Here is a 24,570-nt window from a genome sequence, read left to right as displayed (position 1 = left end):
ATGGTGCGATCATGGCCCACTGCAGCCTCGATCTTCACCTGCCTCAGCCACTATCTACCTGGAGATAGTGTCAGATATCACAGGTTGAGGGCTTGGTCACCCCGCCCCAAGTAGGTGTCAATCTTAAGTTTTAGGTTATGTGATCTGTCTTTTTGACCAACTGTTTATAAATCAGAAATCTCAAGTCCTCCTTTTTGGGTTTAATTTGTTACAGTGCCTCACAGAACCTAGGGAAACATGTTTACTCTAAAGGATATAGATGAAGAGATATATGGAGTATGGGGGAAGGAGAGTGGAACTTCTGTGCCCTCTCTGGGCATGCCACCCTCTAGGAACTTTTTTTTTTTTTTTTGGAGACGGCGGAGTCTCACTCTGTTGCCGAAGTACAGTGGCTGGAGTGCAGTGGCGCGATCTCAGCTCACTGCACCCTCTGCCTTCTGGGTTCAAGCGATTCTCTTGCCTCAGTCTCCCAAGCAGCTGGGATTACAGGCACCCACCACCACACTGGGCTAATTTTTTTTTTTGTATTTTTAGTAGAGACGGGGGTTTCACTATATTGGCTAGGCTGGTCTCGAACTCCTGACCTCAGGTGATCTGCCTGCCTCTGCCTCCCAAAGTGCTGGGATTACAGGTGTGAGCCACCATGTCTGGCCAACTCTCTAGGGACTTTTATGTGTTTAGCTATCTGGAAGTTCTCAGAACTTTGTTTTTTGGAGTTTTAATAGAGGCTTTATTTTATATAGTCATGATTGATTAAGCTATTGACCACTGCTGAACAACTTAACTTTCAGCGCCTCTCCCTAGTCCCCAGAGGTTGGAGTGACAGTGTGGGTGCAGATAAAAGTCCCACGCCTCTAATCTTGTCTTGGTCTTTATGGTGACCAGTCCCATCTTGACATACCAATACTTAGGGACTGTCAGCCATCAGTCATCTATTAGTATATAAAAAGACATCATTTGGGGGTTTTTAAGGATTTTAGGAGCTATACTTCAGGAAACAAGGTTGAAGACCAAATATATATTTTGTAATATCACACCAAGATCATAATTTTGTAAGTCAGTGTTCCCTAGATTTTACTGAGAGGTGAAACCAGTATATGCAACCCAGATTAACCCCCTAGATAATATCAGCATTTACATAGAGTTTAGAGCACCCCTGGTGAAAACTGATTCCTAAGTAGGTCAGGTCACAGTAGTTTGTTAATGGGGATACTTCCTTGTCTTAGAATCACTTCCTCCTGTTCTGAAGGGAAACTGAAGTGGATTTAGTTCTTCCTAAAAAATGCTGTGCTATATTTTAGCCTTTTTTCTGCTGGCTTATTTCATTTTATCCCAAACCCTGTTCTCATGGCTTCATGATCATTGGTGTCTCTCTCCTTTATTTTTTGAAGATTCTGACACTTTCAAGCATTTTCCAGTTACTGCCAAAGCTTAATGAAGTTAAAGATATTTGCAGTGTTGTATAATTAACTCACATCCATAGAGTTCTGCGGCAGCTTTTAATGGGTTCCTTCCTATAACTAACAATTTCCTGCTTACTCGTCTTAAAAAGTTTCATCTTCATGTGGTCTCTTTTTTTCTTCTGCTGTCCCTTCCTCTTCCTCTTTCTCCTCTTTAAAGCAGCAGGTTGTTTTACTTCTTGATTGGAGTATTTTCACAAGTGGTCACTGTTTTTGAGAAGTCTCCAAGAACTTGGTCAAGATTAGATCACTGTATTTGACTAAAAAGTCAAGCCCTGGCAGGAAGGTGATTACTGAGGCAAAGTCTTGTTAGATAAACCTGCATTGCATGTACCATTTCCAAATTTTAGCAGACTAAACTGTGCAGCATTGTTTGAATTTCCCCCTCCAACTCACTCTGGCTATTAATCTGCCTTAGGAGATAGGTAGCTGGCGGTTCTCATTGTTATATATCTAGCAGTCTCTGGAGGAAAGAGAACTCAGACCTGGTAACTGAGAGCAAAATATTTATACAGACACAAGAATGGGGGTGGGCAGGAAGGGAGGGTTGTAACTGAAAAAAGGCAGACCAAAACAGTTTTGACAACTTAAATTTATTGTAACTGCCCAACAAAGGAAGTAGAGTTGGAGGTTTATCTGCAAGAGGTTTTTTTTTTTTTTTTTTGTAGCTCCACCTCTTAATTTATTATTATTATTCATTTTATTTTATTTTTTGAGACACGGTCTCGTTCTGTCACCCAGGCTGGAGTGCAGTGGCACAATCTTAGCTCACTCCAACTTCTGCCTCCCAGGTTCAAGCGATTCTCTTGCCTCAGCCTCCTGAGTAGCTGGGATTACAGGCGCCTGTCACCACGCCCAGCTAACTTTTGTGTGTTTAGTAGAGACGGGGTTTCTCCATGTTGGCCAGGCTGGTCTCAAACTCCTGACCTCGGAAGATCCACTCATTTCTGCCTCCCAAAGTGTTGGGATTACAGGCATGAGCCACCACGCCTGGCTTTAATTCATTACTGTTAATATTTTTGAGACAGGGTCTTGCTCTGTTGCTCAAGCTGGAGGGCAATGGCACCATCATGCCTCACTGCAACTTCAAACTTCTAGGCTCAAGCGATCCTCCTGTCTCAGCCTCTCAAGTAGCTGGGACCACAGGTGCATGCCACCATGCCCAGCTAACATCTTTTTTTTCTTTTTGTAGAGACAGGGTCTTGCGATGTTGCCCAGGCTGGTCTCAAATTTCCTGGCCCCCAGCCATCCTCCCGCCTGGGCCTCCTGATGTGCTGGGATTACAGGCATGAGCCACCAGACCCGGGTTAGCTCCACCTTTTAATGGAGGAGAGTGATAAGCAGGTTGAAAATGGTGGGGCGGGATTGAAGAAATGCATCATCGTAAAATATTTTTTAACTGGGGGCCCATGTTGGGAGTCGCACGGTTACTCAGAAAAGGATCCAGTAGTAGCATTAACCGAGGGAGAAAGATAAGCTGTGGGGAAAGGGCTAGTGATTCAGGAGTTGGAATTCCAAACATTTTCCATAGCTTGTCAGGAACAACATTTGTGCAGACTTTTGGATATATAGAGAAGGAGTCCGTCTACTGATAAAATGAGCGCTGGGTTTACCAACACTAGGCCTTGGCTCACCCCTGATCCTCACCTCCGGGCAGTGAGATGGACGCGTTATTTGCCTCCATCTGGTGGACTGTGCCCTGCGCTTCCCGCGGTGGAGCAATTGTCCGCCTCCGCCGGGCCAGCACGTGCGGGAGGCTGGATATGAACCAAACAAATTATCTGTGTACCCCACGCCTTTGCTTTTACCCTAGGCGGTAACGTGATTTCACGCCTGAGAGTTTCTTGGCTGAACAAGTTGGAAATCACTGGGTGCACGCCCCTGGATTCTTTCCCTAGCCACTCGAGGCCGTCGCGCTTGCCTCGACGTCTCTATTCGCACAGCGCGCAGTTACCACCTCCCCACTCCCACCGCGCCAGCCTCCGGGACTCTCGGGCCTCCCTCCGGCGGTGGGAAAAGAGCCTCCCGGGCTGACTCTGCTCGGCGCGCATGGCTGCCAGGGGAAAGTATTGTCTTTAAATCCAGAGCGGCGCTGCGCGCAGGGGAGCGATCTCAGACCGCGGCGGAGCATCAGTGATCCCAGGGCTTGCCGGGTTTCAAGGCAAGCGCTAGTACTGCGAGCAGAGAGTGGTCATTAAGAAGTCATTAGGAGATTGGCAGAGGGAGTCCTAGGGATCCGGGTCCCGCCGTCCCTCACACCTCCCTCTGCGTCCTTCCGGACCCCAGGGCGACGCGGACCAGGCCGGGGGAGCCCGGGGGAGGGGGCCGGGCCGGGGCGGGGCGGGCGCGCGTGCGCGAGCTGTCAGGCCGGCCCCGCCCCCGCGCCCCTCCCCTCCCCTCCCGCCCCTCCCCCTCTCGGGTGTAGGGCGGGCGGGCGCTGCGGCGGCCGCGGCTGCTGCTTCCTCGGGCCATTTTGCTGTGGAGCGACGGGGAGGAGGAGCCGCTGAGGAGACCCCGGGCGAGGAGCTGCGAGCCGGAGGAGGCCGCGCGGACTCCGGGCTTTCCGCCGTCGCGGGGATCTCGGGGGGCAAAGGGATCGCCGGGGAGGGGGACCAGAGAGCCGCGCCCGCCGCGCGGAGCGCCCCTTAGCGTCCCCTGCACCATGAGCTGGGGCACCGAGCTCTGGGTGAGTGAGGGGCTGGGCCCGCGGGCAGATGCGGGGCGCGCGCTGCGTTTCCCCGCGGCCTGGGGAGGGGGCGCGGGCCGCGCTGCCGGGCGGAGGCGAGGGCGCGCTGGTCGGGGTCCCCGCGGCCTGGGGAGGAGGCGGGGTACCAATGCCCCTCGTCGGCCTTGGCCCGAGCAGGAGGTGCGGGCCGGCTCGTCCTTCGGAGGCGAGGGGAGTTGGTGTGGGTCCCCGGCGGCCTGAGGAGAGGCGCGGGCGGGCCTCCCTGTCCCCGGCGCCCAGGGGCGGGCGGTGTGTGTCGGGCCGAGCCCTAATCCCCCGGGGCGAGCCGCGGATGCCCGGGGAGGGCCGGGACCGGGCGTGGGGGCGTGGAGGCCCCGGCTGCGCGGCGCTGCGTTGGGTCTCTGGACGCCCCGGCCGCGAGTTCTGTCCTGGCTCCGCGGAGGCGCTGGCGGATCGGGCGCTTCCCCGGGGGCGGGGCGGCCGGGGCGAGCGCCGGGGGTCGGGTTTTGAGGTGCCGGGGCGAGAGTGCGGTCTTCGCTCTGGAGGCGAGGACTTCTGGTCCGTGGCGGCTCCGGGCGCACTTGTTCTTTCGGGGTAGCTCAATCCTGAGTGGGATGTGGGCACTGCGACGTCTGGTCTGGAGGGGAAAGTGGGAGTTGGGGAGAGATCTTACGTGATCTCCCTCAGGAAGAGGCGTTCGCGGGGTCAATGATCTTTAACGGTTGTTCGGAGAAAAGAGTTTCCAATGGGGAAAGTTGGCGGTGAGGGGCGCCTCGCGGGGATGCTTGGCCGGAGGATGCGCACGGTAAACGGGCAGCCCTCAGGGCTGAGGGCCGTCCCCGGGAAGGCGAGTGGCCGGCTGTGGATGGAGCTCTTTTCCTGCCGTCCCCGGATTCCTGGGGACATCACTGGGCAGGGGATGGGCAGTGCGGCGGCCCGGGAAGGAGTAGACGAAATCTCGGTTACTGCACTGAAATGCCCTCAAGATGAGCCGTTTCCCAGGATGAACTCTGAAGTGCCTGCACTACCTTTTGGAATTCTATTTGCAAAGGGTGTGGAGGAGAAAGTGTAGGGTGGTGTTGCTATCTGAGATGAGGCCAAGAAATCTCATGTCAAAATAAAACAAGGTTAGAGCAATTACGGAAACAGAGCGCATCCTCCCTTGTTTTTTGTTTTGTTTTGTTTTGTTTTGCTTTAATTGTTTTTACATAACCATTTGTTAGGTACAGAAGCAGCTACGGTTGTTATTACCAAAATCCTGAGGGCAATAGCTCCCTTAAATTAAGATAATTCATTTTATAAACATCTTCTGCCTAAAAGGGATTCATGACAAAATTTCCGCTGATGTTTACAAGTATCCATTTTGAAAATAAAATAGTTTAAAATATTTGCACACGCCGGTTTAGGCAAAATCTACCACTTTGAGTGCTGTATTGAAGTTTTTTTCCTCTTCTAATCCTTCCACTCCCTTTAGCTCTCTTTAGCTTATCTGGGGTGGGGAAGCAAATCAGAAGTAATCTTTATCAAGACAGTAGAAATTGTGGCACAATTTTTTTTTCACTTGTTCAGACAGGTGGATGGAATTATGGAGGGAAAATGTACAATATATTTCTAAGTGAAATAGGGACCGAACACAATACCTTGGTGGACAGTTCAGTGATGTTGGTGAATGGGATAGAATATAATTCCAAAGAGAGGCAGTGGCTATGAGCAAAACTGCTAAAACAGCGGCAATTGCCTGCATTATTCTGTACATTTCTTTTTGAGGGTGGAGAAGTGGGAAGGAAGGCAGGGTTAGGAGTGGTTGAAAATAAATGAGAGAGGCCGGGCGCAGTGGCTCAGGCCTGTATTCCCAGCACCTTGGGAGGCCGAGTCGGGAGGATCTTTTGGGCCCAGGTGTTCAAGAACAGCTTGGGGAATATCTGGAGAGGCCTCCTCTTAAAAAGAAAAAAGAAAATAAATGGGAACTGGAATATATACAAATATAAATGCTATGAAATCTTAGATTTGCTTCACAATTATTTGGGTTGTTAGTAGGTGGGAGATAGTGAGACAGAGTTGGCCATTATTGAAGCCAGATGCTGAGTACAGAAATGTTCATTACACTATTCTTTCTAGTATATATATTTGACATTTTCTACAATACAAGTAATTGGAAAATAGTTTTAAAGGAGAAGGATGTGAACTATTTGTAATTTTTTCACTTGACAATTTTATGAGGAAGAATGAATCAGTTAACAGTTCTGTATATGCAAGTGTATGGCAATGAGGAGTTTTTAGAAAGAAATTCTTTTTTTTTTTTTTTTTTTTTTTCTGAGACAGAGTCTTGCTCTGTTGCCTGCCCAGGCTGGCATGCAGTGGCGCCATCTCAGCTCACTGCAGCCTCTGCCTCCCAGGTTCAAACAATTCTCCTGCCTCAGCCTCCCAAGTAGCTGGGACTACAGGCGCCTGCCACCATGCCCGGCTAAATTTTTTGTGTATTTAGTAGAGACTGGGTTTCGCGTGTTGGCCCGGCTGGTCTTAAACTCCTGACCTCAGGTAATCCGCCTGCCTCAGCCTCCCAAAGTGCTGGGATTGCAGGCGTGAGCCACCACGCTTGACCTTAAAAAAGACGTTCTTATGAGTACCAGCATTTGCCTTTGAGTAGCTTACAGTTTAATATAGGGAAAGGAATGAACGCATGATTGTGCTACTAAGAGAAATGCAAAATCTAAGTTTTCAGGTGAAATGCAAAGATGTGTAAGGCTTAGTAGCTTTTGAGATTTAAAAAAACTAGAATGTGAGCTTTTGAGATTTAAAAAAACTGGTTTATGAAAAGTAAACCCCAGTTTCTCCAGTGGTCAGAGACTTGGTGATGTGTGGTACATCGGGTAGCCCAGCGGAGGGCAGTGATTAAGGGTTTTCCTTGAGTGGTGGCTTTGGAATCATGCACATGTATAATGAGATAATGATGGGGCGCTCAAGCCGAACTTGACAGAATTATTCTTCTAGATGGAGAAAGAGCTACGGTTTGGGTGGCCATGAGTTATTTGTAACAGGTGGTTGCAGCTTGCAGAGACCTTCACAAATACTATCAGATTTTACATACATTTTAGGACTTCAGTTTAAAATCAATATAGGCTTGTAAAAACTACAGGTTTCTAAAGTGCATTTTACACTGAAGGCCTGCTCCTAAGCCACATCCTGCTTTGTAGGGGGAGTAAAACCTTTCTCTTCCTCTTTCTTTTTTACTTTTCTTTAGTCCCTCCATAGAAATAAACTTTCTTTCTTTCTTTTTTTTTTTTTTTTTTTGAGACAAAACTTCACTCTTGTTGCCCAGGCTGGAGTGCAATGTCATGATCTCGGCTCACTGCAACTTCTACCTCCCAGGTTCTAGCGATTCTCTTGACTCAGCTTCCCGAGTAGCTGGGACTACAGGTGTGCGTTACCACACCTGGCTAATTTTTTGTATTTTTACTAGAGTTGGGGTTTCACCATGTTGGCCAGGCTGGTCTCAAACTCCTGACCTTAAGTGATCTGCCCACCTCGGCCTCCCAAAGTGCTGGAATTACAGGTGTGAGCTACCTCGCCCAGGCTTAAATGGCCATTTTGAAGTGATTGGGTTATAATAAAATAGTTTACAGCTCTTCATAACATTGCATTTTAATCAATTTTCAAAATTTTTATTGAACAACTATGGTGTGTGCAAGACACCAGCCTGAATCTGTTGTAAGTCACATATACATTGAAAGATATCTACGTGGAAGCATAGAAAGTAGGTTTTACCTCTACCCTGTAGCATCAGAGTCAAAAGAAAAATTATGTTTTTATGTAAAATTAACCAAAATACATTTACTGAAGACTTGTTAAAAAGGCAGTGTTAGTAAGGTAAATATGTTCACAGATTTGTTGAAGTTGTGACTGGTTGTTGGAGAAATGGCAAAGCAAGAGTTGTTTACATTTGAATGTTTTTTTTTTTTCCTTGCCTACTTACTGAGGGAAGTGACAGGTTACTGAAGTGTTAGTTCAGCTTTTTATTAGCTTGCTTATTAGTGTGAAGTATGAATAAATCCATTGGAAAATTAAGCCTTCCTCGTAATTATTCTCTTTGCAGCTAACAAATTATTCAGTGACAGAACCTGGTTTTGCTGCCTCCTAGTATCCTCTGTGTCATCTTTATTTATTTGCTCTACTGCTAATGAGAAATGAAGTATGTACAAGAAAGAGAACAGAGAAACCTGAATAATGCATATTGGTTAGCATAGTAAGAAGCCACCTGTGGGCTGGGCGCGGTGGGTGGCTCACGCCTGTAATCCCAGCACTTTGGGAGGCCGAGGCGGGCAGATCACAACGTCAGGAGTTTGAGACCAGCCTGACCAACATGGTGAAACCCCATCTCTACTAAAAATACAAAAATTAGCCGGGCGTGGTGGTCCACGCCAGTAATCCCAGCTACTCAGGAGGCTGAGGCAGAGAATCACTTGAACCCGGGAGGCGGAGGTTGCAGTGAGCCAAGATGGCGCCATTTCACTGCGCCCTGGGCGACAGAGCAAGACTCTGTCCCCCCCCGCAAAAAAAAAAGAGCCACCTGTGTTGATTGTATGTAATTTTTTTTTTTTTTTGAGACGGAGCCTCGCTCTGTCGCCCAGGCTGGAGTGCAGTGGGTGGCACGATCTTGGCTCACTGCAAGCTCCGCCTCCCGGGTTCACGCCATTCTCCTGCCTCAGCCTTCTGAGTAGCTGGGACTATAGGCACCCGCCACCACGCCCGGCTAATTTTTTTGTATTTTTAGTAGAGACGGGGTTTCACTGTGTTAGCCAGGATGGTCTCGATCTCCTGACCTCGTGATACGCCCACCTCGGCCTCCCAAGTGCTGGGATTACAGGCGTGAGCCACCGCACCCGGCCGATTGTATGTAATTTTTTTTACCTGTGAATTTTTTTTTTTTTTGAGACGGAGTCTTGCTCTTTCGCCCAGGCCGGAGTGCAGTGGCATGATCTCGGCTCACTGCAAGCTCCGCCTCCCGGGTTCACACCATTCTCCTGCCTCAGCCTCCCAAGTAGCTGGGACCACAGGCACCCGCCACCGTGCCCGGCTAATTTTTTGTATTTTTAGTAGAGATGGGGTTTCACCGTGTTAGCTAGGATGGTCTCGATCTCCTGACCTCGTGATCCGCCGGCCTCGGCCTCCCAAAGTGCTGGGGAGCCACCGTGCCCGGCCTACCTGTGATTTTTAGAACCATGCTAGGCATATGATGTACATTCAGCTGTTGAATATGTTGACCCTGATCGTGGTGTGCACTTTCAAGAGGCAGCCCTGTGAAGATTGTCTACCAACTGTACTGGGAACAATGCCTGACTCTGTGTAGGAGTTCAATAAATATTTATTGGATAAATGAATAAATCCCTTTTTTTCCTTTTGCTTTACCATTTGCTTTTTAAAAATAATGGGAAGATAATTATAACACCTTTCTGCACTTCGGCAGTTGTAAAAAATATATATAATTTTAGGTATCATTTTGGAAAATAGACTCTATTTTTTAGAGCAGTTTCGGTTCATAGCAAAATTGAGAAGGTACAGAGATTTTCCATATCCTTTCTGCCCCCAAATACACAGTCTAAGTACCTTTTTTGCCTTTAAAGTAGGGTTTGAAAAATTATCCCTTCTCTGTTGTTCATTCTACTTGGGAATGATATGTGCACATATGTTTGTATAAGAACACTTTATAGTGTGTAGAATTTTTTTCCCTGGTGTGTCAAAATTTTAAACTAGTTTTTAAATCTTAAAGTAACTAATTATTAACAGTTCCAGGTATTGGAGAATTATTACCTCTTCTTACTCCCCTTGAATGCTAAATTGGAGAACCCTATTAACAATCACCCCTAGCTCTTCTACTGCTCTTTTTTCTTTTTTGAGATGGAGTTTTGCTCAGTCTAGCGTGCAGTGGCGCGATCTCGGCTCACTGCAACCTCTGCCTCCCAGATTCAAGTGATTCTCATGCCTCAGCCTCCTGAGTAGGCCCGCCTCTGCCTTTCCAAAGGTGGGTTACATGTGACAGATGTCCACCTACCGTGATGCCCCCTGCCCGGCTGTTACTGCTCCCTTTTTCTTTTTTTTTTTTTTTTTTTTTTGAGATGGAGTCTCACTGTGTTGCCCAGGCTGGAGTGCAGTGGTGCGATCTCTGCTCACTGCAAGCTCCGCCTCCCGGGTTCATGCCATTCTCCTGCCTCAGCCTCCGGAGTAGATGGGACTACAGGTGCCCGCCACCGCGCCCGGCTAATTTTTTGTATTTTTCGTAGAGACGGGGTTTCACCTTGTTAGCCAGGATGGTCTCAATCTCCTGACCTCGTGATCCGCCCCCCTCGGCCTCCCAAAGTGCTGGGATTACAGGCGTGAACCACTGCGCCTGGCCTACTGCTCCTTTTTCTTAACCCTTCAGAGATTTCTGTTTGGGACAAACATGGCAAGACCAACAGGGGAGATAATACTCCCTGAACCATGGTGGGTAGGGCAGAACTGCTTCAGAAGAGAAACAAAATCAACTTAGTTTTGCCATCCTTACTTCTCCAGGAGACCAAACTTTGCACACGTCTTTTCCGTTTAGTGGATATTAAAAGAAAACAAACCGTGGGAGGCCTGGAGATTTTGCAGTTGATATTTAGATACCAGTTTGTTGCCTTCACTTTGTACATTAGACAGAATCCTGAAAATTTGTGTAAATTGCCATTTTGGTAGGCAAAACTGTACTTTAAGCACGTAAATGAGTTTTATAAGTGTCTATACTTACTATGTGAACACATTACAACTCATGCTTTACATTGGTGAGACATGGAAAGTGGTTCTTTGAAGAACTATTCAAGTATCACCCACTAAGCAGCTAAAGCTAATATTATGTTTCCTGCAAGTATTACTCATACTTGTTTCATCAACACCACCTACATTTAAAAATAAGGCTTTATTTTGACACTTAAGAATTGAAAGCTACTAAGAATACATGAATGCCCTGGGAAATTAATCTAATTAGATTTTAGAATGTGGGTGTGAAGTCTTCTGGAATTAGTGTTTATAAAGGAATATTTGTTTCCTGTTTTACTTGCACACTCATACGAGCTTGAGCCTAGTAATGTGTTTAGTTAAAAAAGTTTTTTTAAAAATAAGAGGCCAAATATGTGTATTATATTAGAGAGTAATTTGGGGGTATGTAAGTTTTTGTTTGTTTGTTTGTTTTTTGAGATGGAGTTTTGCTCTTGTCCCCCAGGCTGGAGTGCAATGGCACGATCTCAGTTCACTGCAACCTCCACCTCCCAGATTCAAGCAATTCTCCTGCCTCAGCCTCCCGAGTAGCTGGGATTACAGGCGTGTGCCACCACGCCCAGCAAATTTTTTGTTTTTAGTAGAAATGGGATTTCACCATGTTGGCCAGGCTGGTCTCAAACTCCTGACCTCAGGTGATCCACCCGCCTTGGCCTCCCAAAGTGCTGGGATTACAGGCGTGAGCCACCGCTCCCAGTTGTAAGTTTTTAGTATCAGTTTATCTTGATCTTCCACTTTAGACCAACCTTTAACTCAAACCTCATCCTATTTGTAAAATTCCATGTTAAACTTACGTAAAGCTTAACAACCTCAATTGTTTGAGACAGAGTCTTTTTTTTTTTTTTTTTTTTGAGACAGAGTCTTTCCCTGTCCCCCAGGCTGGAGTGCAGTGGCGCGATCTCGGCTCACTGCAAGCTCCGCCTCCCGGGTTCACGCCATTCTCCTGCCTCAGCCTCCCGAGTAGCTGGGACTACAGGCGCCCACCAACACGCCCGGCTAATTTTTTGTATTTTTAGTAGAGACGGGGTCTCACCGTGTTAGCCAGGATGGTCTCGATCTCCTGACCTTGTGATCTGCCCACCTCGGCCTCCCAAAGTGCTGGGATTACAGGCTTGAGCCACCGTGCCTGGCAACAACCTCAATTGTTTAATACTAGAAATAGATTCAAACCACCACCCCCACCAACAAAGAAAGGTAGATGGAACTTCCATTTTCTTGTTGCAAAAGCCATAATACCTTTCACATGTAAACTATAACATCATATAAACAATGTGATTTTTTAAATTAGAGCATACAGTTCTAGTGATTGGAATTAGGTTTTTAGTAAGAATTAATTCCTACATCAACACCTAATAGCAGTCACAGTTTCCATTTGTACTCGTCTACTTTCTCCGTGGTTCCAAAACTGGGAATAACTTATAATTGCGTGAACTCTGTAGTTACTGTAATATTTTCACACATGCCATCCCCTATTGTCTTTTTTTTTTTTTTGAGATGGAGTTTCACTCTTGTTGCCCAGGCTGAAGTGCAATAGCATGATCTCGGCTCAACGCAACCTCTGCCTCCCAGGTTCAAGCGATTCTTCTGCCTCAGCCTCCCGAGTAGCTGGAATTACAGGCATGTGCCACCATGCCCAGCTAATTTTGTATTTTTAGTAGAGACGGGGTTTCTCCCTGTTGGTCAGGCTGGTCTCGAACTCCTGACCTCAGGTGATTAATGACTCACACCACTAAATGCTGCAGAGCCCACCTTGGCCTCCCAAAGTGCTGGGATTACAAGCAGGAGCCACCGTGCCTGGCATCCCTATTGTCTTAAACTCTTGAATGACTGTTATCATCACTGCCATTTATTGAGTGCCTACCATGTCCCAGGTGCTGGGCAAAGTGTTTACATCCATAATCTTGTTTATTTGTTACAAGAATCCAGGAAGGTAAGTACCATTTGTGCCAATATCCTGGAAGAAGATGCTTAGATGGAGTCAGGAGTTCAGTTTTACTGGGGAGTAACACCTGTGAAGGGAAAAGAGTGGAAGCCATCAGTTCACAATGCAGACCTGACAGAGTCCCCACCAGGCCAATGGGGAGCTCCAGGGCAGACACAAGAATCCTCTGGTAGAAATGGCTAGGCCTCTGTACCTCTGCCTTCCTTTATCATTGGCCAGAGGTCGTCCCAAGAAGAGGGTGGTCTTGGCTGCCAGCTTGCTCAGTCATTGGCTGGGGGTGCTACAAGAAGAGATGCCCTCGAATCAAAAGATGAGGTAGACCCTAAAGGAAGCTGCATGCTAGCCACAGTCCTTGCAACTGGGCAGCAAGTCATTTCTTGGCACTTCTCCATGTTGCCTAGGCTGGAGTGCAGTGGCACAATCTCGACTCGCTGCAACCTCTGCCTCTTGGGTTCAAGTGATTCTCCCGCCTCAGCCTCCCAAGTAGCTGGGATTACAGGCTCATGTCACCACACTCTGCTAATTTTTGTATTTTTTTTGTAGAGACGGGGTCTCTCTATGCTGCCCAGGCTGGCCTTGAACTCTTGGGCTCAAGTGATCTCCCACCTTGGGCTCCCAAAGAGCTGGGATTACAGGCATGAGCCACCGCACTTGGTCAAAAACTGGATCTTCTGTGTTAGTAGTACACAGTTCCCTTTATCCCCACCACTCACTCATATTTCCCCGTCACTGCTGTAGATTTTGCTTTATAAAACATTTGATGTTATTCATATTGAGAATCACTGAGAATTAATGACTCACACCACTAAATGCTGCAGAGCCAGCAGAAACAGTCATGAATGAAGCTTGTATTCAAGCAGATGCTTCATGGATGTCCAGTAATCTCCTAATTCTTTCAAAGCCAGTTATTGTTTCTCTTTTCTAATTTAAATAAATTAATTCATGTGGCTATTAATTAGTAGTAGTATCAAGTTTCTGAATTTGCCTAACAGAACTATGTCTTGGTGAAAACTATTTTTAATGAAATTGAGAAAGAACAAGGAGGAATACAGAGTCTTACTCTGTCGACCAGTCTGGAGTGCAGTGGCACAAACATGGCTCACTGCAGTTTCAACCTCCCGGGCCCAAATGAACCTTTTGCTTCAGCCTCCTGATTAGCTGGGACCACAGGTGTACACTGCCACGCCTGGCTAGCTTTTTTTTTTTTTTTGAGATGGAGTCTCACTCTGTCACCCAGGCTGGAGTGCAGTGGCGTGATCTTGGCTCACTGCAATCTCCGCCTCCCAGGTTCAAGCGATTCTCCTGCTTCAACCTCCCTAGTAGCTGGGACTACAGGCGTTTCCCTGGCTAATTTTTTGCATTTTTAGTAGAGACGGAGTTTCACAGTGTTACCCAGGATGGTCTCGATCTCCTGACCTCGTGATCCACCTACCTTGGCCTCCCAAAGTGCTGGGATTACAGGTGTGAGCCACTGCAGCTGGCCTGTCTTTTTTTTTTTTTTTTTTTTTGAGACAGAGTCTTGTTCTGTCGCCCAGGCTGGAGTGCAGTGGCGCGATCTCTGCTCACTGCAAGCTCCGCCTCCCAGGTTCATGCCATCCTCCTGCCTCAGCCTCCCAAGTAGCTGGGACTACAGGCGCCCGCCACCATGCCTGGCTAATTTTTTTTTTTTTTTGTATTTTTAGTAGAGACGGGGTTACCATGTTAGTCACCATGTTAGCCAGGCTGGTCTCAATCTCCTGACCTCGTGATCCGCCCACCTCGGCCTCCCAAAGTGCTGTGATTACAGGCGTGAGCCACTGTGCCCAGCCCGGCCTGGCTAACTTTTTTAAAAAAGTTTTTTTTTGTAGAGGTGGGGGCGGGGGGGGGGTCTTCCTGTGTTGCCCAGGCTGGACTTGAACTCTTGACCTCAAGTGATCGCCGGCCTCAGCCTCCCAAAGTGCTGGGATTACAGGCGTGAGCCACCGTGCCTGGCCCACATTCAGGGTTTTAAAGTTTTGAGTCTTCAGGAACAAGAAACAAAACACTTTCTCTATTATCTATAGCAGAAGAAAACTTGGGACCTGTAAAGGAATCTCTGTTCCCCTTGTACTTCTATTTGCACAGCCAAAATTGAGAATGGGTTCCTGAAATCCATTTAAAGACCAGACAGGCTCTGGGGACAAACGGTGTGGGTGCTCCCAGTTGAGTGAGGCAGTGCTGGAGGGCTCAGCCTGGGTTGCCTTGCTTGCCTAATCTAATATTTATTAGTATCAGGCAAGTCCTTGCATCTCTGTTCCTCACTTTCCCAATCTATAAAGCGTGGTATGATGCTTGCCTTTCTCTTGACAAGAAGGCATAAAGATGAGAGATTGTTCATAAAGTACTTTGAGGTTGTTGGATGAAAGGTGATAGGTAAATACAAATTATTATACTCATGGGGAGGGTTAATGAAGAAAACTGGTCCCTGGGAACAAATTGTAGAACTCTCCTGCTGTAAGCAGGATTCATGAAAAATGAGCTATTTTCTGTCCTAGCCTTCTGATTTAAAATTTGGTGTACATGTTAACAATAAAATAAACCTAATATTTGGAAAATGCCTGGAAATCGTTGCTTTGGACAGGAAATCTGGATTTCAGGAGGTCATATTAATAGCATGTTTATCTTTTCCTCCTTGAACAAAAATAAAATCCACTCCAAAACACTAATCATACTAATTTTTAGCAGTATACTTGGGCCTCCTTAAGATTTAAGTTTTTTCCTAGGGGGAAATAGTTTTCTTTGGCTATTATTACCACTTTAAAAAAAAAGTTCCACTGAAGTCACATTATTTCCCCACCTAAAAAGCTGGATACTTGCTGCTTGAAACATCTAATGAATTATTCTGCCTATCAGCTTAGTTTGGGATTGATTTCTTCTTGGCAGAGATAATGAAGAGGTTTAGAAGTATTTGCATTGGAACAGATATGGAAATTTCTGGAAATGTTTGGGCAAGGACATTTAGATTTCATAAGTGTATATGTGTATGTAAAATATATTCTTCACCATGAGTGACTTTTTAAATTTACATTTTACTTATTGGCCAGGCACGGTGGCTCATACCTGTAATCCCAGCATTTTGGGAGGCCAAGGCATGAGGATAGCTTGAGCTCAGGAGTTCAAGACCAGCCTGGGTAACATACTGAGATCTCATCTCTACTAAAAATTAAAAAATTACCTGGGCATAGTGGTGCATGCCTGTAGTCCCAGCTACTTGGGAAGCTGAGATGGGAGGATCACTTTAGGCCAGGAGTTCGAGGCTGGCTGCAGTGAGCTGTATTTGCGCCACTGCACTCCAGCCTGGGTGACAGAGCGAGACTCCATCTCAAAAAAAAAAAAAAAAAAGAAAGAAATTATTGTGTAATAAGGACTAAGGTAGGGTAACTCCACGGAAATGTGTACAGGAGTGTAACTCAGGTGGGGAAATGGCATCCAAGTGGAGTCCTGAAGGACTAGTAAGTTTTACAGGTGAAGTGGGGTGGTCAGAAGGGTAGAGGGGATCTGGACAGAGCCTTCCAGGAAAAGAAGGAGGAAATGGTATGTCCAAAGGGTCATGGAGGGCACAGAGCTCTCAAATGATGAGCAGGTGATGGAGCTGTAATAGCAGCCTGAAGAGGCAGACTATAGCTAAAAACCATGCGAGGACTATGGCCTCACCTCGAGAGCATGGGAAATACCCTTGAACTGCTGAAAGCAGGTACCTGTGGTGCCAGTTTTCAGTGTGGAGAAGGATGGAGAGGAGCTCGGTAGCTGCAGGCCATGCTGGGCCGATTGGCTGACTGGATTACTGGAGTAGGTTTCAGTAGAGAGCCTTTTTATGTATTGCATTTCTCAACCTGTTTATATGTGGGTGGAATTAGGTTAAAACGGATTGCTGGGGAGCCTTGGACATTCAAGGGAAGGCCTAGTAGTGAACAAAGAAGGCCTAGGAGCCACCCTCTGCCTCCTCCCACTTCAAGATGTTCAAGGGGGAGGAATGTTCCCTGCCCTGGCTTGTGGGGTAAATCAAATATCGGCCACAGGTCCTTTTTTCCACCAGCTGGGTGCAAAACCTAAACCTACCAGCACTTCATTCTTGTCTTCTCTGTCTCTGCTCAGATGATACAACCTTGTTAGGGTTATCGGGGTTTGTTCCCCAGCTCTTTTAAGCTAGCAAATTTCTTATTTTCAATATGCCTGGAGGTGACTCACGCTAACCTAATTCCCAAGCCTGTTGAATACACCAGAATGAATTTTAAACTTATAGTGAGAAGTATATTCATAAGCAGACTGGATATTCATGTTGGCTGATCTGTACGTTCTCTCCCTGTAGGCTAATCTGGGTGGAAAGCTAAATTCTGTATAGCATTTCTTGGAGAGCATAAAATGAAAATAGGATTGGATGAGTGTAATGGCTGATGACAATGGGAGCCCTAGGCATCTACCTCCTCTGGAGGACAGTCTACGTTACAGATAGAATAGCGTCTGTTTTATAGATGCTGTGTAGGTGATTCCTTTCCTGTTAACCCATTCTTTCTTTAGGCAGACTATAGCACAGTTAGTTATGTTTAGATTTTTTTTTTTTTTTTGGAGACGGAGTCTTGCTCTGTCACCCAGGCTGGAGTGCAACGGCGCGATCTTGGCTCACTGCAACCTCCGGCTCCCAGTTTCAAGAGATTCTCCTGCCTCAGCCTCCTGAGTAGCTGGGATTACAGGTGTGCCCCACCACGCCCAGCTAATTTTTGTATTTTTAGTAGGGGCGGGGTTTCACCATGTTAGCCAGGCTGGTCTTGAACCCCTGACCTCAAGTGATCCACCCACCTTGGCCTCCCAAAGTGCTGGGATTACAGGCATGAGCCAGCGTGCCTGGCCCTGTTTAGATCTTTTTAATTCCAATCTCTATTCAATCTTTCATGCCTGAGATTATATTCAGGTACCCAGATTGAATGCTGGATATTTATTATCTCATCACTTTCTAGCATTCCCCAAATTGGCAAGTCTGAGAAATCTGTAGTTTTTTTATGTATAAGAATCTGTAATTTTTGTTGGTTTGTACTCTATCACCCAGGCTGGAGTACAGTGGCTCAATCAAGGCTCACTGCAACCTTGACCTCCCGAGCTCAAGCGATCCTCCCACCTCAACTTCCCAAGTAGCTGGGACTACAGGCCTGCAGCACCACACCTGGCTGATTTTTGCATTTTTTGTAGAGATGATGTCTTGCTATGTCACCCAGGCTGGTCTTGAACTCCTGAGTCCAAGCGATCCCCCTGCCTTGGCCTCCAAAAGTGCTGGGATTACAGGTGTGAGCCGCTGCACTTGGCCATTTATAAGAATCTGTCATTTTAAAAGCTCTTCTAGGTAGTTTTGATGTGGCTTAGGTAGCACTGTTTAACATTTTGATTCCTTCTCATGCATTCTCCGTTTTTGCTCATTTTTATTCTTTATAGCAAATCTAAAATCTAGCAATATTCTACGTCCTTACCCAGTCAGCTACTGACAAACATTATCATCATTTTAAGGTACTCTTTGTTCTCTGTGGTTTTCTAGTAATGACTTATTCAGGTACCCAGATAAGTCATCATTCATTAATTCATTTGAAAAAGATTATTGGGCTGAGCATGCTGGCTCAGGCCTATAATTTCAGCACTTTGGGAGGCCAAGATGGGCGGATCGCTTGAGCCCAGGAGTTTGAGACCAGCCTGAGCAACATGGTGAAACTCCATCTCTACAAAAAATTAGCCGGACGTGGTGGCTGAGGCGGGAGGATCACTTGAGCCCAGGAAGTTGAGGCTACAGTGAGTGGTGACTGCATCACTGCACTCCAGGCTGGGCTAGACAGAGCAAGACCCTGTTTCAAAAAAAAAAAAGGAAAAGAAAAGAAAAGAAAAAAACAATATTTTAAACTACTTATGTGCCAAGCATTGTTCTAGGCAAAGGGAAAATGGCAGTTAACCAAATAGTAAAAAACGTTGTGCTTATATGTAATCTGTATTTGCAGTGTGTCAGATAATGATAAATGCTATGGACAAACGTAAGGGAATGAGACTGAGAACAGTAGGATTGAGCTTGATGGGAAGAAGAACAGAAGTGTAGTGCTGGACATTTTACAAGATGTCTGTTATATAACTAATTATCTAATATTGCGTCGATAGCTTAGTATATGCATCTGGAGGCCAGGGAAGAGATCCAGGCTGGAGATATAAATTTGGATAACCAGAAAGCTAGAATTAAGTTGGTAAAATGCTAAGCTCTTGGCATAGTTATATTCCTCCAAGCACTTTATTTAACTTTAGAACTCTGTTACTTAGCATAGCTGTCATAATGTGTTGCCCTTTTGAACAGTAACTCTGCACTGTGTTTGCCAAAGTGTTTACCTCACTGAGAACCATTGTGTGAACCGTGTTTTAGACTGGAGGGGTATAGAGTGTTAAGAGTTGATTGGTTTGCAAATTGTTATAACAACATAATAAGTGGAGTTGGAAGTTCTGATAGGCTTAGAAGTAGAACTAATGTACCAAGTCATAAGTGGAAAAAAAAATAAATGGCCACTGATGGGCATTCAGTTTTTGGTAGTAATCAGAAGTTAATATCACACATCATTCTAATAGGCTTTTGAAGACAGAATAATAGTGTAGGCTTTTCCTTTGAAAGCTGCCCATGTGCTTATTTTGACATGGAGATAAAAAGAGAAAGTTTAGAATTACTCAGTTCACACCTTGTTGACTGAGATTTCTGTTGTACCTAATATTGTTTCATTTTCCTCTTTATCTTTCTTAGAGATACTTCACATGTGGGACAGATTATATTTTGGAAAGATGTCCACAACAATATTGCCCATTCCACATTGCTCATCTTATAATGTGACCCCAAGACTCCTCCCACTGAGTGGGTGAGAGGGGACTTACACCACTTCCATTTGAATCTAGGCAGATCTGTGTGACAGCCTTGACCAAGTATGGTTAAAGCGATGCCCCCAGGCATGGTGGCCCATACCTGGAATCCTGGTTTTTCTGGGAGGCCCAGGTGGGGGTGGGGGTGAAGGGGATGATTGTTTGAACCCAGGAGTTTGAGACCACCCTGAGCAACATAGTGAGACCCTGTTTTTTTTTAATGATTTCCGAAGCAGAATCACAAATATGCCATGCACTTTTTCCTTGCTCTTTTAGGATACTTACTCTTAAAACCCAGTCACCATATTGTTAGGAAGCCCAAACAGCACACATAAAGAGACATACAGAGAGGCCAACCGTAGAGGTTCATGTTGACAGCTCAGTCGAGGTCTCAACCAACAGTCATACTCAGCTGCCAGCCATATGAGTGAAGGGCTTCCAGATGATTCTAACGCCCAGCACTTGGGTCCCCCCAGCCTGTAAGCCTTCCCAGCTGAGGCCTCAGCAATGATGGAGCAGAGAAAAGTTGTCCCAGTCCAAATTCCTGACCCATAATAAAATAGTTGTTTCCCATCAAGTTTTGGGAGTGATTTTTTATACAACAATAGTAACTGGAACAATATCCTTAGAAATTGTGATAGATAGTATTAACACTACCCCTTCTTCATTTATTCAAGGACAGAGCTACCATGTATCCTTTTATTCTAGTTTAAAGATAAAATGAAATCATTGTCTCTTTGAAGAAATTCTTAGAATATGAAATTTAAAAATTGAGAAACATTCAGTTTTATGCTTTTTTCTCTGAAGATGAGAAAATAGTAAACCAAAAAGCTCTGATGTGAAGACATTAAGACTTCATGATGACTTAATGTCTTCATAATGCAAACTCCATAAACGGAGTTTTTTCTAAGGTTCTTGTCACATGATCATACACTTTGAATATGGTGATTCTGTCATTTTTCATAAAATCTCAGGGTTTTTACATTATTGTCATAACCACATAACCACTGAGTCACAAAAGGGGACATTTCATTGCAATTTCCTTTAGTAAGATATGATTTTGCCATTTCCCCCCCTAAATTTCATTTCCTCTTCCTTGAAATATGAGCCACGCCAATCTACTTCAGAAGTGTTGTTTTGAGGAATATAAAACAAAATGCAAAACTTTTTTTTTTTTTTGAGACAGGGTCTGGCTCTGTTGCCCAGGCTGGAGTGCAGTTGTGCAGTCTTGGCTCACTCTAACCTCCACCTCCTGGGCTCAAGCCATCTTCCCACCTCAGCTTCCCTAGTAGCTGGGACTACAGGTGTGAGCCATCATGCCCATCTAATTTTTGTTTTTTGTTTTTTGGTAGAGACAGGGTTTTGCCATGTTACCCAGGCTGGTCTCAAACTCCTGGGCTCAAGTGATCCACCCGCCTTGGCCTCCCAAAGTGCTAAGATTAGAAGCATGAGCCACTACACCTGACCCACAACTTTCTATAGCTTTAGTTGTGAAATAGAATTACTGTTCTGGAGGCAGTAAATCAGCCAGACTACAGTTAGGCATCTTAGATCTAGTTCTGTCTCTGCTACTTATTCACTCTGTCTTCACTCCTCAAATCTTGAAAGGATATTTATTTTAAGTATTTTTTTTTTTTTTTTTTAGAAAGAGTCTCACTCTGTTGCCCACGCTGGAGTGCAGGGGCATGATCTCCGCTCACTGCAACCTCCGCCTCCCAGGTTCAAGCGATTCTCCTGCCTCAACCTCCCAGGTAGCTGGGACTATAGGCACATGCCACCATGCCTGGCTAATTTTGGTATTTTTAGTAGAAACGGGGTTTCGCCACATTGGCCAGGCTGAAGCTGTGAGCCACCGTGCCTGGCCAATTCTCTCATTCTTATAAGATTTCTACAATTTAGTCAGTGTGTCATATTGTTCAAGAGTGTGGATCTGGAGCCAGACTGCTTGGTTCATATCCTGACATTAACTAACTGATTGATTTTGGACAAGTCATTTAGCCTCAGTTCCTTCATCTGTAAAATGGAGATAATGATAGTGCCTACTCCATAGGATTATATGCGAAATAAGCTCTACTAGTGTTGGCTATCATTATCCACCTCCACATGTTGCTGGTTGTCACGATATTTCATTGATATCTTTTTTTTTCTTTTTTTGAGACAGAGTCTGTCTCTGTCTCCCAGGCTGGAGTGCAGTGGCACGGTCTTGGCTCGCTGCAACCTCGGCCTCCTGGGTTCAAGCAGTTCTTCTGCCTCAGCCTCCCAAGAAGCTGGGAATACAGGCACGTGCCACCACGCCTGGCTAATTTTTGTATTTTTAGTAGAGACGGGGTTTCACCATGTTGGCCAGGCTGGTCTGGAACTGCTGACCTCAGGTGATCCACCTGCCTAGGCCTCCCAAAGTGCTGGGATTATAGCTGTGAGCCACTGCGCCTGGACTTCCATTGATATCTTGAATTCCATGTCGAGACTGAATGATCACTTTTTTGTTAGGGGTATTGTGGACGTGATCAATGAGTTTGATATAAACTAGACTGTGTGACCTCGAGTCCCTTCAACTCAAGTGTTTCAGGGTAATCTGAGTTCCAGGATCAACTCACATTGAAATAGTGATCCTAGGAGTACTGATTCATAATGGGCAGATAACATGGCAATGCCAATTACAATAGATGATTTCTAAAGTTAGAAACTTTACTTGGAAATTTTATGTTGAGTCCCACACTGTAGCTCAAAGAAATGCTAATGTTAACATGAGGTTTGTAAAGGGTTCAACAATTCAAAAAGTGACACACACCTAGAATCATCAGGCACATTCCTTAAGTTGTGAGGCACTCGGTACATAGATTGAATGTCTTGGGTGTGACTCCATAGGCAAAAATGTTAGGGACTATTGTTTTTTGAGAGAGTCTCTTTCTGTCACCCAGGCTGGAGTGCAGTGGTGCGATCTCCGCTCACTGCAACTTCCACCTTCTGGGTTCAAGCAATTCTCCTGCCTCAGCCTCCTGAGTAGCTGGGATTACAGGTGTGCACCACCACGCCTGGCTAATTTTTGTATTTTTAGCAGAGACAGGGTTTCACTATGTTGGCCAGGCTGGTCTCGAACTCCTGACCTCAGGTGATTCACCCACCTCGGCCTCCCAAAGTGCTGGGATTACAAGCGTGAGCTGCCTGGCCTCAGGGACTATTTCGCTGAACAGAAACCTTTTGGCTAAGGTTTATTGTTTATTTTGTCAATTTGGCAGATCAGCAAGTGAGTAAGGTAGATAAACAATGTCGTTGCAGAAAAATTTTAGGCAGTTAAGTGCTTTATTTGCCAAAAGGATTGAACCACCTGATGGAAATGAAAAACAGGATGATACGATGGCTTCCTCCTTCACTTTCTCGCTTTCCTTGGATTATGAGATGCCAGTAATTGAGAAAGCAGAATGAACAGTCATTAGAGATGGAAGAAAACCCTAGAGAGAAGTTGGAAGTAACTGGGTGGGATAAAGACTTTCTGATAACTTCAAGCAGATCTAGAAATTGGCATTGGATTATTAAAGAAAAATTGAAAATGTAAAATGTTAATTGCATGAGTGGGCAACAGATACTCTCCATTAGCAGTGTTCAATTAGGTGTCACCAATGTGCAACAGTCTGAGACAGGGTCTTGCTCTGTCACCCAGGCACCATCAGCGCTCACTGCAGCCTCAACTTCAAGCCATCCTCCCACTTCAGCCTCCCCAGTAGCTAAGACTAAGGTGCACACTACCACGCCCAGCTAATTTTTTAATTTTGTAAATTTCTTATTTATTATTATTTCCTGTTTTTTTGGGGGGTAGAGATGGGATGTCACTATGTTGCCCAGGCTAGCCTTGAACTCCTGGCCTCAAGGGATCCTCCTGCCTCAGCCTCCCAAAGTGTTGGGATTACTTACAGGCATGAGCCACTGAGCCTGGCCAAGTTCTGTTTATTTAGATAATATTTGCTTGTAGTATGGACCCCACCCAGCTCACATGCTTGGGATGAGGGGCCTGGGGGTTAAATGACTGCAAATGTAAGCCAACCTAAAGGTTATATGTATCTTGATTCTTCAGATGTGGCCGACATCAGGCAAGGCAGCTCATAGGGAGATCAAAGGGTACTATTTTATACACTAGGTGCTTGGTAACCAGTCTGAATTGTGGGCCAGTCCTAGGGACATGGGGCAAAAGTAAAGAAAGGAAAGGAAAAAAGACTAGAGGGAAATGTAGGATACACTCACGTGGATGGAAGATTGAGTTCAGGGAAACTGAGTAAAATGCCAAATGCTCACGATAAAAGGATGATGTTTCCATGGGATCCTGTAGGCATCACCGAGAGGGTACTGTTGGGAGAACACTTAGGAACCCAGATCACCTAACATGGAGTGGGTGGGGCTCAGATCTGAGCAGAAACCCAACAAGGACTTCCCAACTCCGAGTAAAGCTAAATTTAGACAACCCTTTTATGTTGCTGGTCTCTCTTGCAACATAGTCTCCTCCGGCCAGGCTGCCTTCTCCTTCTTTATATGCACCAGCCTTCTTCCACCTCAGGGCTTTGAACTCCTTTGTCCCAGCTCTGCCTTGCCCTTGGCTTGGGAAGTCTTTAGCCCCAGGTGCTTCACCTTCAGCTAACCCTATTGTGTGCAGTCCCGACCTCCTGGCTCTCTCTAGTCAGTTACACACGCCAGTGAGTGCTGAGGGTTCAGCCAAGATTAAATACACTCTGTTGAAGGGGAATTGGGGGAAAAACCAGATTTTAAAAGCATGATTTATTTCTTGTTTACGTATTTTTGAATAAGCCACACCT

The 24,570-nt window shown here is 45.7% G+C and overlaps 1 protein-coding gene across 18 annotated transcripts in view; it reads left to right on the top strand.

Annotated features, from left to right (window-relative positions):
* Positions 1 to 3,878: 3,878 nt before the first annotated feature.
* The window catches only part of FNBP1 (formin binding protein 1), a 160,819-nt gene continuing 140,127 nt past the window's right edge, over positions 3,879 to 24,570 (top strand). For all 18 annotated transcript variants that reach the window (XR_004031448.1, XM_030818024.1, XM_030818021.1 and 15 more), the window contains exon 1: positions 3,879 to 4,146. Coding sequence is in view for 17 of the 18 variants with exons in the window: in XM_030818024.1 (XP_030673884.1) it covers positions 4,123 to 4,146 (24 nt within the window). In the remaining variant the exon portion in view is untranslated. The remainder of the gene's footprint in view (positions 4,147 to 24,570) is intronic.

Source organism: Nomascus leucogenys, chromosome 8 (genome assembly GCF_006542625.1).
Source record: "Nomascus leucogenys isolate Asia chromosome 8, Asia_NLE_v1, whole genome shotgun sequence".
Classification (NCBI taxonomy): Eukaryota; Metazoa; Chordata; class Mammalia; order Primates; family Hylobatidae; genus Nomascus; species Nomascus leucogenys.
The sequence above is the reverse complement of the archived record's forward strand: the minus strand, read 5'-3'. Positions and strand labels throughout refer to the sequence as shown.